This window comes from Mercenaria mercenaria, chromosome 7, assembly GCF_021730395.1.
Source record: "Mercenaria mercenaria strain notata chromosome 7, MADL_Memer_1, whole genome shotgun sequence".
NCBI classification, from domain to species: Eukaryota; Metazoa; Mollusca; class Bivalvia; order Venerida; family Veneridae; genus Mercenaria; species Mercenaria mercenaria.
Genome location: NC_069367.1, coordinates 34,044,747 through 34,058,927, shown reverse-complemented (window position 1 = coordinate 34,058,927; position 14,181 = coordinate 34,044,747). Strand labels below are relative to the sequence as shown.

Here is a 14,181-nt window from a genome sequence, read left to right as displayed (position 1 = left end):
CCACATGCAATCCCTTTTCAAATGCTTGGCAAACTTCAGGATGTGTTATATGAAGACAGTTCATTTGCTGACGGTACATGTAGCTTGATTTCGTGTACAGATTATGTCCTGCAGCTGCAAAAAAAGGAAGCATGTTTTTCAAACTCTTGAGGTGACATCGCCAATTCCCAATCCTTTCAGCTGCGATAAACTGTTTCAGTAGGTTGATCATTTCTAAGTATTGTAGCCATAATTTTGCAGTTCTAGAATTTTTCAATGTATGCTTAGTACTTTCAACTTTGTCAACCATTTCTTTAAGATTTACATTGTCTTCAGTTACTAGTAGCCGTTGATCAATTTTCTGCTCGAGTACACTTTCAAAAATTGTGACTAATTTTCTCTGTTCAGGTGAGTAGGCTTCATCATTGCTTCTCCCTTTTCAGCATTATTGTTATTCTCATCTGTATACTGCGTTTCCATTAACTCAGGAAATGTCTTCTCCATAATGAGCTGGTCAAGTGCATCACTGGCCAAGAAATGACCTCTAATTGCCCTCTGAACCGCCTTTCCACTTAGCATATGGCAAACAGTGTTTGGAGCATATACAGTGCTTAGTAGTTCTGAAAGACCGCTATTTTCCATAATCTTCCCTATACACCCCAAGAAACTCATTTCCATATGAAAGGCACCAAGTCTGATTACAGCTCTCTTCAGCTCACTAGAATCTGGTTCGTTTGTTATGATAGTCATGGCCTTCCAATACAGTGGTTGGTCAAATGTTATGACAGGGTCAATGTTCATCAAACGGGCTTGCTGTGCAACGTATGTCAAGGTGGAATATATGCAGACATATCACTTGGGTTCATGTCTATCATGGGAAGGAACTGGACTTTGGACTCTCCTGGATGTTCACCCTTCTGAACAGTTTGCATGATTCCAGACCAGCTTGGTGTCATTGGTCTTAGTGGGCGTGTAATTTTAACAATAAACTCGAAGTTTCCAGGTATAGGATCCTCACAATCTATATCCAACAACTTCTCAAATATGACATTTTCAAGGACATTGTCATTTTGTTTATAATATTTTATATTGATTTTCCCAATTTTGACAAGCTCTTCATTTGTTACTTGTATCCTGGGCACAACTCGTCTTTTGTTGTCCTTTGGTGTAAATGTTGCAATTATGCCCATTCCATGGAATGTGTTATGGCCGTCAATCGTCGCAGTGTTGTGATCTATATTGTCAGCAACAAATTGTACATACTGTTCAACATTGTTCCTGTCAACTGCATTGCCTTGAGTATATGCTGCACATTTCTCGTATTTTTGTACTTCTTGGTAAGAAGAGCAGAAGCCTAGACTGTTTAGGGTCTCTATGAGAATTCTTGATCCAAACTGGTGATGTAACTGAACACCTAATCCAAGCTGGAGAGGACATATTATACTTCTAGGAATCGCTGCTTGGACAATTGCTTGGCTAATAGCTGTGATAATTCTCTCTGGGTCCTTTTGGTCAATGAGTTGCTGTAATAATGTTACTAGACTAGGAGGTACATATTTTCTGTTGCCTTCAGTTGACATATCATTTGCAGATGGGTATATCTCTGTATTTTCCTCCATATCTTTGATGTCATTCAGAATCAGTTTTCCTGCTGTCTTTATGATTGCCAGTTTCTCACTTTCACTGTCATTTTTATTTTGTCTGTGATAATAGTTATGTAAAATAGCATGGGCTCTACTTCTGAAAGTAACAACATTGGATTTTCCATTCAATTCTGTAATTATAATACTATTACCATAATGCTCTAGCATTCTTCTTTTCATATATGTTGTGCTGTACGAGTTATCTTCACCACAAATGGATGCCATTTTTTGTACCAAGTCGCTGATTGTGGTAAACCCAATTTCAGTTTCCTCAAATTCTTCCAAAACAGTTTTGAAGGCATTGTCAGCACAAACGCAAGCAGGTCTGCCTTTCTTTGTCTTGCTGCACTGGTCCGTCTCATATGCTGCTCCATCATCTGTCACTGGTGACTGAAAACATTTTGGAATTTTATATCCAGACCTAAAATTAGAACAACAAGACTGGTGATATCTAGCTTCAGCAGCAGGAAGATCACAAACACATTCTAATCGGCCTAATACTATATCACCCCAATCATCATTTCTTTCTAAACAAACATCTTTAATAGACTTTTGAAACTCTAATGTTAAAACAGGGTGAACATCTCTACCTCGTTTACGTTTATGTTGTTTATGTGTTGCATTTGTTCCACAGAAAAAACACTTCGTTTGAAAGTCAAATGATAATTCTAATGACTGTCTAGTACTTGGACTTGTATATAAATTTTCTTTGCTGCTGCTATTGAGACGATTCTGATTGGGGTGGCAGTAAATCCTCCTGCATTCCTTGTGAACTTGCTGTCCAGGTGAGACGACCAACGTTCGACCTGTAATTCATACAAATTTACTTTACTTATAACTAATAAACCTTACATTAATCTTTATTTATGCTTTCATTTTAGAATTTCATGTTTCTTACATATTTGATGTTGCTGAAGAAATATATTTTGGATAATACACGCATGTGCATGCATGTGTGCGCGTGTGTGACAATAGTTTAATCATAGACAATACTGAATGAATTCATTTCAGCTTTAGTAAGTATAAAGAAACGATTTTACAAGTTTTGGAAGAAACAATTTAAGAAAATGGCAATGTTATTGTGCTACCTAGATAATGTTATACTAGATGACACTATAGTACGAAATATTAAACTGATATATATAGATCAGGAGAGCCTACAACACAAGACCCTTTAAATACTTGCTTTTAAGAAGCACTAACCCTTATTCTTGCTGGCTGCTATGATGCTCTGGCATCCCCTGTCGCCAAGAACTGAAGTGGGGTTGTCGTCTCTAACGCCCCATAAAACGCAAGTGTTTTCATCAGAAGTACTGCAATTGGAATAGAAATACAAATGTATCAATAATCTATACTATAATACGAAAAAGTTACTTGAAATTCAAAAGATCATTGAACAATCTCTATGTACATTTAAGAGCCAAGAAAATGTTATTATCATACAAAAATCCATTCAAAGATGATGAAATTAAATAACTAATAACTTTTAAGTAATTACCTCATGATCTGAACTTCAGTTGAATACCAATATCATTATTCACAACAGGTGTTGAATTCTTCTGCAGCAACTGTAATAATTAAAAAGAGTAATAAGTTTAAAAAGAATATAAATAAATAATGAACCAAAAAATAAGGGACATCAAGAAGATAAATATGCTAAGAAATTGTATTTAGGTCTGTTTACAAATATATTTTATATGCTTAATAGCCAAGAAAATAACATTATCATACAAACATCCATTCAAAGACAATAAGATTAAATAACTATGTAAGTAACTACCTCATGACTTGAACTTCAGATCATAATACACAACAGGTGTGGAATTCTTCTGCAGCAACTGTAATACTGAAATAAGTTACAAGTTTATTATAGGACCCAACTAGTAAACAAAATTCTCAGTGACATCAGGAACATAGATATGCTAAGGAAGTGTAATGGTTACAAGTACAGGACTATTTAAAAAAAATAATAAAAATGGACATTATTTTATGCATAAAATTTATGTCCACGATGGCGTTCCATAGTTAAATAATAAAAAAGAGAGACTTTCTTTATTGCTTTTCCCCCATATTTCCCTACATGATACTCCTGAAAGCATATCAAATATATACAAATTCACTAATTTACCATTTCAGTCACAAATAACTAATAACTTAAGTATTTACCTCATGACCTAACTTCAGCTAAATACCAATACCATAATACACAACAGGTGTTGAATTCTTCTGCAGCAACTGTAATAATAAAATAAGTAATAAGTTTAATACAGGATCCAAATGAATATAAATAAATAATGAACAAAAAATCAGGGACATCAAGAAGATAAATATGCTAAGAAATTCTATTTTCAAGTTTGTTTACAAATATATCTATTATGCTATATAGCAAAGAAAATGTTATTATCATATAAAAATCCATTCAAAGACAATGAGATTAAATAACTATGTAAGTAGCTACCTCATTACTTGAACTTCAGATCATATTACACAACAGGTGTGGAATTCTTGTGCAGCAACTGTAATAATGAATAAGTTGTAAGTTTATTATAGGATCCAACTAGTAAACAAATTCTCAGTGACATCAGGAACATAAATATACTAAGGAATTGAACTTGTTTTAATCCTGGTTACAAGTACATGACTATTTAAAAAAAGAAATAAAAATTGATATTATATAGTTTATAAAATTTATGTCAGCGATGGCGTTCCATAGTTTTAAAAATTCGGAAAGAGGGACTTCCTATACTTCGGGTTTTTTCATTTTTTTTCTACATGCTACCTTTGTAAGCATATCAAATATATATAATTTCAATACTTTTCCCATTTCAGTCGCAAATAATGTTTTTTAGGTGCATAAACCGCATTTCACATTGCGTCGTCTGCTAGACCGCAACAAGCATAAACTTTTCATGATTTTCATTTATTTCCGTACTGAAGACATATTTATGGATTTTCCCAAGAAATATTATCATAAACAAACTTACCACATGCAGAATGTTCGATGATTGCCAATGATTTAAATTGTTTTTTCAGTTATTGTCCGATTCCGAGACATATTATTTACACGGTATAGCGTTATATTTCCTAACCGTGAACTTTACTGCGGAGTATGGCAGGACGTTCGAGACATAACATTGTGTACAGTACTTTGCAGATTAAATACGTCTTTTTTCAAGTAACGCCTAGGGATTTTGTTGAGGACTTTTAGTATGTTATCACACTTGTATTTATCTTCGTTTTTATAATAAATACTCTTGTGAAGGAATTTGTTTGACCATTTCTCCCAGACAGCTTTGCCTATATCATATGTAATCATGCAACACTTTTGAACTGTACGTCACAATTATGACGTCATAGCGGCGCGCTGGAAAACAAACACACACACAAAACCGGCAAATAATTGATTAATACATAATACATGTAATAATTCTTGATAACTTGTTAGAATCAAAATACATGTGATATGAATAAAATCATTTTTTTTGCCTTTCATATGCGTATAGTTGTATCACTCGGACAGCGCCTCGTGATATAATTCCTTCAAAAAAATAATTTTATTCAACGACAAATCAATGTTTGTGATATATCACTTATTTTTTCAATTTATCTCATTGCTCTATACCAGTAAAATGAAAATGTAATTATTTACCCGACTTGAAATTAAATTAATATTTTATCGACTTTTTTATGTGATGATTTAGATGAAATCTAAAGTAATTGGACAACTAGTTTCAAGTTTGATATATGATAACCATACAAACAACTTTCACGGATGCAACGATACCTGTGTGAAACTTCGTCATCTTTGTAGATAAACTTTAACGAGGCTGTCTGAACATGGTTATATCCATCTGCAAAAGAACGTAGAACTTTATATGGGCGTACACGATTACTTTGCAACGGGAAAGTACGTCTCATTTAGGACAGTTTTCTGAATCATATAACATATGAGCCGCGCCATGAGAAAACCAACATAGTGGCTTTGCGACCAGCATGGATCCAGACCAGCCTGCGCATCCGCGCAGTCTGGTCAGGATCCATACTGTTCGCTTTCAAAGCCTATTGGAATTAGAGATACTGTTAGCGAACAGATTGGATCCTGAACAGACTGCGCGGATGCGCAGGCTGGTCTGGATCCATGCTGGTCGCAAAGCCACTATGTTGGTTTTCTCATGGCGCGGCTTATATGTGAATTATAAAGTGTTATCAGTTTGCAGCGGCGAAAGGATAAACGCTGGAAATATGAGAGAAAAAGTTTTGAGTAGGCGTTAATTTTCACCTTGAGGCACGATTTCTTAGGATCACCTCCAAATTAAAAGTCCCTTAACGAATAGAATTTCATGTAAACAATGCTACTTGATGCGGAATAAATAAAAACAATTTAGTTTTATTTCTTGGGAAATTTGATTACCTGTACAATAAGATTTACTATACAATCTAATTTACAGATGTGCTAAACAGTTAGTATAGCATGAAAGGTTTTATTTAACAATACTTATATTCATGGTGTTTGTAATCTATAAAAACGACTGTAGTTTTATCCAGAACAGGTTAAGATTGGTAAAATAATAAATTGAGCATCAATTCGTTGTTAAGACAGTTTGAACGATATATTTCAATTCTTCGGACCGTTTACACAGTATCATTATGACTAATAATATAAATAAGCAGATCCTTTGGAAGCACAAAATAATACCATGAAAAATAATGGCAGACACGGTTTGCCTGAAGCCATTCATGGGAAGTAATGAAATGTGTAACTTTCCTCACGCCCCTAGAACCCGCTTAAACGAATTTAATTCAGCTCACAACTACACTCCATCATCCAAAATAACATTGGATTCAAGTACATGCAGACTTTTGCGGTCGCCCACGGCACTTAAAATTGTTGTTGAGGTAGTTCATAATCGTTTGGAATCACAGGATGCAGACAAGCAAAATAATAGCAAACCTGATTTGATTGTGTCAGTGAAAAGTGAAATACATTTGGTACCCCTTATGCCCTCCTAGCATACCGGCTCAGTACGCGGATTCTATTACAATGATAATGAGTTATCTTCCAAAGAACCAGCAAATGTAACAATTTTCATTTTAGACTGATTCTATCCTATCAGGAATAATGTATTTATCTATTATGCTACTAATATACAAGAGACATTTGTCATGGCTAACGCCTCGCAACTCCGCCTCCCAAACCCCAACCACATTTCAAAATTTACCATAATTGTACCAAACATTTTTACGTGGAGGGTCGATAACGAACCCAACAATTATTGATATATATAGAACTAAGCTGAAAATGAAAACGGTATGATTCGTATGTAAATGCCCAGGGTCATTTTGCACAAAATTCATTAGTTTTCTCCTTAGTATGGAATTTTAAAATATACCTCTTAATGGTTTTAGGAAGGTTCTAACACTGTTCTAAGTAGGCTTCATGAAACGGGGCCCAAGGTATTGTCTGATATTTGAATATTTTAATTACCTTCCCTAAGACTCCGTCTGCGTATATGTTCTTCTGAGTCTACTGCATGGCTGGATTCTATTGCACAAATCTGCAGAATATACAAAATTATTTAACAGCCGCGTGCACTTAATGCATTTAGTATCCTCTTGTTAATGCAAAGCCTGATCGCACGCGAACAGGAATTGAGTGATATCTGAAACAATTGGAAATTGAATATTTATTGGAACAATTACTCTAATTGAATGGATGAATTTTTGCTACTGATGTCATATTGTCCGTTGCAATTTTCGCATAATCACTGAATATTTTAAAGTCAACAAATGCAACAAGCAAACCGGTGATGATCGCCACTTTTGTTTCAGTTTTATGCAGTGTCCATTGCAAGCAAATATTTCTGCACTGCAGATCCTTCCGCTAGAAACAAGATATTACATTTCTAATTCGTTTAAGTATTTTTTATGCACATTATGCATAAACTCTTATAATTGTCTATGCAAAATAATATGCATAATTTGAAGGAGGAGGAATAATGCTTCAAATTATTACAGTCACGTAATTTCCATGCTAAGTTGAACTACAAATTCAAGGGGAAGGTATCACCTAAAAGGTGTCATAAAATGAATTCACATATCGTTATACTGAATTTTCCTTTTTTTACCATTGACTGAATATCAACACAAAGAAAATGTTATGATAAAATCATTTAACATCATATTTAAACGATTTGTCACATATTTTCGCGATTTCCTATTTTTGACAGATCATTGATATATTATGGACATGTCTTGAGAATTACATAAAATTATATTAGAATCAGACAAATCAGTCCTGTTTCTGAATTATTTTTATTTCAACAAAGAGTTATGCAAACGCTTTAATTTTCAATTGCCTTTTTCAGTTTTTTTTTTACTTTTTTTTTATTCGATTGATAAATTCTTCCCATTACCTTTGCTCAATAGAGTAAATGATACAAATATAGTATGAATGAACGAATCAACGCCATGAGTATATTTCTTAGATGCTAACAACTAAAAGTGAATAATATTCTTTTGAACTTAAACTTTTGAAACTTAAATATGTTCAGGATTAACATGCTGTTTTTTCTAATGTCATGGTTTCATTTCATTTTCACGATCTACTAGCTGAATAAATGTTAAATAGACTATATGACGTTTTTCAAAATCAAAGGAAATTTACACCATAAATATAATTAAGAACTAATTGTAAGATAGAACGATATCTGTATAGATGCCAGGTATTATCATTTTTTTTTCATCAGCGTGTTTTTATCGTTTGTGTGTGTGTTCGGGTTTAACGTCTTTTTCAACATTTTTTCAGTCATATAAACGACGGTGTATACTTGTAGCAGTGAGCACAATGCCCAACTTTATAGTGCTGCCTCACTGGAATATCACGCCGTTGCCACGTGACATGATACCCCACACAGTCACATAATACTGACACCGGGCTGACAAGTCCTAGCACTATCTCTTAATGATGAGCGCCAAGCGAGGAAGCTACTAGTACTATTTTTACGTCTTTGATACGACGCGGCCAACGATCGAACCCACAACCTCTTGCACTCGAAGCTCTACCACTAGGCTACCTAGGCGGATTAACCGTATAATAACATAGTATCTATATCGTCAAATTTAATAAATAAATTTTTTATCATTTCGCTACACCCGTTATAATGAAATACCGAACATTTACATACTTCAGAACATACTTTCTCGTGTTTAAGAAGAAATCTCCCCATGCCACTTATTGGAAAGAACAACTACACGAATCAGTAGATAAACAGTAGGTAAATTAAAACAATTGATCGCGAATTGCTACAGACAGCATCACATTACTTTATTGATAAGTTTTCTAGTAACCCCTTGACGATCATGCTGTGTAGTTGACAACAGAACTCTGTTATGGAATGATTGGCATCGATTTTATCGATACCGTTAAAATGATCACAGATCAGTCTGGTCAGGATCCATGCTGTCCGCTAACGGTTTCTCTAATTGTATTAGACTTTGATAGCGAACAGCATGGATCCTGACCAGACTGCGCGGATGCGCAGGCTGGTCTGAATCCATGCTGGTCGCAAAGCCACAATGTTGGTTTTCTCATGGCACGACTCATATATTTAAACACAAAATCTCGCGAGTCCGCATCCTGAAAATCTAGTAATGGTGTTATATTAGGTGTGGTCAAAACCACAATGGGGATCAAACCACAGGCCTGAGGCTCAACACCTTCACCAATAGGCCACCCTCCTCTTATTCGGACATGCAACACAATTTCATGCATTCTATATACATATACTTCAGCCCTAAAGTCACAAGGCGGCCAAGTACAATATTAAAAGCTAGTTTCACGGCAATAAAATACCAATAATAACAAAGAAGCTTTTGGTATACATAGCATATTCTCCGCCCACATATGATAAATGCATTACACGTTTATCCTGTTTTAAAATGGAAAAATGGAAAGGGTGTTTTTTGAGAACTGTGTCGGTTGCCCATTATAACGAAACATTAGTAGGCTCGATTGCGTGCAGATGCACAACTGGACTGAATTGCTATACAGGTGCTGTAACTCAGTGGAAGTTAGTCGTATGATCATGTATTCGATTGGTTACTAATGGGTCTCTCCTCGTACAAATAATTGCTAAAATAAGTATAAAATATTTTATTGAATGTATTTCAGCGAATTTCTGACATCAAACCGTTCAAATAGGTCAAAGGTAATTCATATAAGAACACTTCTTGAGACAAATTTTGCTTTCATTTACCATCAATTGTGAATAACTAATTTAAAAAAAAAAACAGTTATATCTTTTATTCCAGCACGACATATCAGTCTATAAGTTACGGTACGGAATCATGTTGGGGCCATTTATAATGTCGCCGTCGCGTTTGTTGGGTCGACACACGACAACGCGAAGTGACATAGCGACATTACAAAGTGACACCCGACAATCGCAAACGACGGCGACAATCCCAAACGACAATGTCGCGTTGTCGTGTGTCGACCCCACAAACGCGACGGCGACATTATAAATGGCCCCAACAGGATTCCGTAATAAGTAGTTACTAACCATATGACATACTATATTTGTGTCGATGCGGCGTTAAACCGAACAAGAGCTATTAATTAGTAACAAATTGTTTAAATCTTACGTCACTATTAGATTTTGTGAAAATAAATAGATTGAATTGAACAATAAACTAGAAATAGCAACAGGTTTTGGTAACTCGTATATTCACGGCTGTGCCATTTCACAAAATCCTGTCTTGAAACAAATAAGACACTGAATTCATCTAACCGAGCCAATTAACTGTTCTTTTTATCGAATGACCCACATGAATAACTATTTGTGATTAATTATAATTTTTGAATTTAGTTTACAGAATATAGTGATATTTAATTGTTGAAAGTTAATGATAAAAACTCATAATAACAGTCACGCTTTAATAAGAAATATACTTTTATGTCATTTTGATACTCATTTTTCGTTTTGTATCGATTACTGGATGCACTTTTACATATAGTAACATTTCTGGAATACAGCACTAAACCAAGGCTATGCCATTTTATTTGGGAAATGATTCTACATTATGCTTATCAAACTGTATACAAGCTATAACTCTTAGACATTTTAGAAGTAATTGTAATAACAGTTATCAGATCCACTAAAATACCAAAAATTGAGATTTGTCACAAAATTTTAAAGAGTAATATCATAATTATAATATACACTTATATATAATTTATATACAGTACACCTGTAAACAAAATAAACCAAGAAGTAACTACCAATATGCAGACAGCATATTATTCGAAGAAATAATCAAGTGCAAGTGTTATTGTACAGCTATTACATGAAACAAAAGTAAAACTAGATATTTTACCTGTAAGACAATATAGCACAAAACAACACTTGTGTAACAGTGTAACTTATTCAAGCATCCCATCTCCTTAATCTAATATTCCCTTTGACTATCCGGGGGTTCCTGTGTGTTTTTGTTTACTATACGAACCAATCTTTATTTTATTACAGTACTATTTAATGAAATTAAATTTACACTTGAACACAGTGAATCATCATTGATACATCGCAAGTGAATGTCACACTGTTTGCAAGTACAATGATATCTGTGTTTTATAGAAAAGCGATATATCAAAATTTAAATAAAAAGCAATATGATACAGAGGTTACAAATTCTACGGTTTATATCAAAATCAAATAACATCTTTTGAGCGAAACGATGCCTCAAAATGAAATTGTAAACCTATTTTCGTAATGTCATTACAATTTATCTCGACTGTCACACGATAAACCTAAATAGACTTTCACTTTTAATCCAATCACAAAGATTCGTCTTTGACATAAGCCACTCCTCCTCTTTAAAGAACTATCATTTTATCTAACAAGCATAAAATATTAATAAAACATGTTTCTATTTTGTTCTATTCTACTTATAAGTCCGCTACTTTTACTGTTACGTACTTGTCATCCACTTAATTCACGAAAGCTAATTTGTTTTTCATTTTGTAACTGAACTGTATGCAAACACATCTTTATACTTGTAGACTGAAGTGTGTTTGCACTTGAAGCACCTTTGGTTTGAAACAACACAACCGCTACAAAAAGTCACGGGAGACTTGAAACTTATTATATTTCATCTTTCAAAATATTTACCAAAGAAATAATATTTAGTGTTTATTTTTAACAATGATTACGTGACAGTTTGCAAACAAAATTTTCTAACTCAGTTATACAGAATAATTATCCTGAATATTAACCCTTATCATGCAAAACACGACTGATGCTGCCTTTGCGATCAGTGCTTGCACATCCGTGCAGTCTGATCATGATCTGCACTGTTCGCTATTCAGCCAGTACCTTTTTGGTAAGCACCCCTTTAACAGTTAATGATACTGTCCAAATTAGAAGATGGACAAATTCATTATAGAACTATAGCAGGATAAGGGTTAAATGGTTTAACATTTTATAGCACACATCAAAGCATTTTGCGCAACTGAAATGATATAGTAAAAAAAAGTCGAACCTATGTCCTTCAACCGTTAAGATCCTAGGTAAACGTACATACAGACAGAATAGACTACAATGATAATTCTAACAATTCTAACAAAAATGTGTTTTACCTGAAAGTATGTATAAAACATCACAAGTAGAACGGCAAATTTCATTATCACTAAACTCCAACGTTATTTATGCGTGTTGATGTCTTTGTTTGCGCGAAATAATTTAAATTTAGTAATTAACATTACTTATTAACCTCTTTTGTAGATAATCGACGCGTGAAGAACATGCCATTACGTTTAAAGGATACAAAAAGAAATGCATTCGTATTGAAAATATCTATATAAAGTATCAACATCAGATAGTACTATCACGCATATTATGGCATTATTTATTCGTTTCGAAATAACAAACGGACTGTATAGCGTAACATTACCAGTAAACATTGTAAAAAAACAAATAATTTTGTTTAACATGATTCTTTTTTTTTTTACATAATGCATGCAGCGCAATTAAAAAAAAAACAACAAAAAAAACATCCAGACCTAAAGCAGAAGGTAATAAACTGCCTAAGAACTACTGAAATGGTTTTATTCCCTCGGCCATACGGTTTTAAGGAAGTTTTAGAACTCAGCTTTAACATTGGTTTATGATTATTCTCAAAGGACATTCTCAATGCAAATAACATTCACATATACAAAAAGCTCTTGAATGTAAATATCCGGTAACATCCAACCTAATTGATTTGTTTGTTTCCTTAACAGACTTTGGTTCATATTGTTACTGAAGAGGGAGGACAGGTTCAGCTCAAATAAGAAGTAAGCGCATGAAGAAATGCGTACACATTCAAAAGGAGCACTGCGAGGGGAAAATATCTATAAACAGCTATCAAAACTTCACGAACGACCATGCTGTTTCAATGAATTAATATTCAATATGTTCTGTCAAACGTAAGTAATATTTCAATTTAAAATCAATCAAATTATTATATAATGCTTTGTTCAAAACTTACGGTGGTATGTTTAGGACATATGTTATTTTTTTTAAGATTAAATTATCTCGTGCGCACGACATCTTATATTGAGCGATCAACATCTTATTTCGTGCGCACGACATCTTATCTCGAGCGACCAACATATTATCTCGTGCGAACAACATCTTATCTTGAGCGATCAACATCTTATCTCGAGCGATCAACATATTATCTTGAGCGATCAACATCTTATTTCGTGCGCACGACATCTTATCTCGCGCGATCAACATATTATCTCGTGCGCACAACATCTTATCTTGAGCGATCAGCATCTTATCTCGAGCGATCAACATATTATCTTGAGCGATCAACATCTTATCTAGAGCGATCAATATCTTATTTCGTGCGCACGACATCTTATCTTGAGCGATCAACATCTTACCTTGAGCGATCAACATTTTATCTCGATCGATCAACATTTTATCTCGATCGATCAACATATTATCTTGAGCGATCAACATATTATCTCGAGCGATCAACATATTATCTTGAGCGATCAACATCTTATCTCGAGCGATCAACATATTATCTTGAGCGATCAACATATTATCTCGATCGATCAACATATTATCTTCAGCGATCAACATATTATCTCGAGCGATCAACATATTATCTTGAGCGATCAACATCTTATTTCGTGCGCACGACATCTTATCTTGAGCGATCAACATCTTATCTCGAGCGATCAGCATATTATCTTGAGCGATCAACATATTATCTCGAGCGATCTCGAGCGATCAACATATTATCTCGAGCGATCTCGAGCGATCAACATATTATCTCGAGCGATCAACATCTTATCTCGAGCGATCAACATATTATCTTGAGCGATCAACATCTTATCTTGTGCGCACGACATCTTATTTATATATATTAAGGCCCTTTGTGTGTGCATTTAGGTCATCAGTAAATCATACGGATAAGTTTTTAATCAGGGTCCCGCCTATTCCGCTGTTATTAAAACTTCCCACAAGAACATGTACAAGTTTATCACATCAATTGGGAAAGCAATGCA

The 14,181-nt window shown here is 34.3% G+C and overlaps 1 protein-coding gene and 1 long non-coding RNA gene across 6 annotated transcripts in view; both read right to left on the bottom strand.

Moving 5' to 3' along the window:
• LOC123554456 (A disintegrin and metalloproteinase with thrombospondin motifs 18-like) overlaps window positions 1-14,181 on the bottom strand; it is a 120,002-nt gene that overhangs the window by 55,825 nt on the left and 49,996 nt on the right. For 3 of the 5 annotated variants that reach the window (XM_045344620.2, XM_045344624.2, XM_045344622.2), the window contains exons 2-3: window positions 7,108-7,177; window positions 5,407-5,473 (exon numbers count right to left, since the gene is read on the bottom strand). In XM_045344620.2, the coding sequence (XP_045200555.2) occupies window positions 5,407-5,473; window positions 7,108-7,177 (137 nt within the window). Of the gene's footprint in view, window positions 1-5,406; window positions 5,474-7,107; window positions 7,178-10,997; window positions 11,595-12,255; window positions 12,409-14,181 lie in introns of those variants that run through there. The other 2 variants (XM_045344623.2, XM_045344621.2) reach the window with 2 other exon arrangements.
• Window positions 2,919-4,172, bottom strand: LOC128558516 (uncharacterized). Its single transcript, XR_008371683.1, has 4 exons — window positions 4,081-4,172; window positions 3,789-3,857; window positions 3,403-3,468; window positions 2,919-3,190 (listed from the first exon to the last, which is right to left on the bottom strand). It is a non-coding gene; the product is annotated as an uncharacterized LOC128558516 (long non-coding RNA).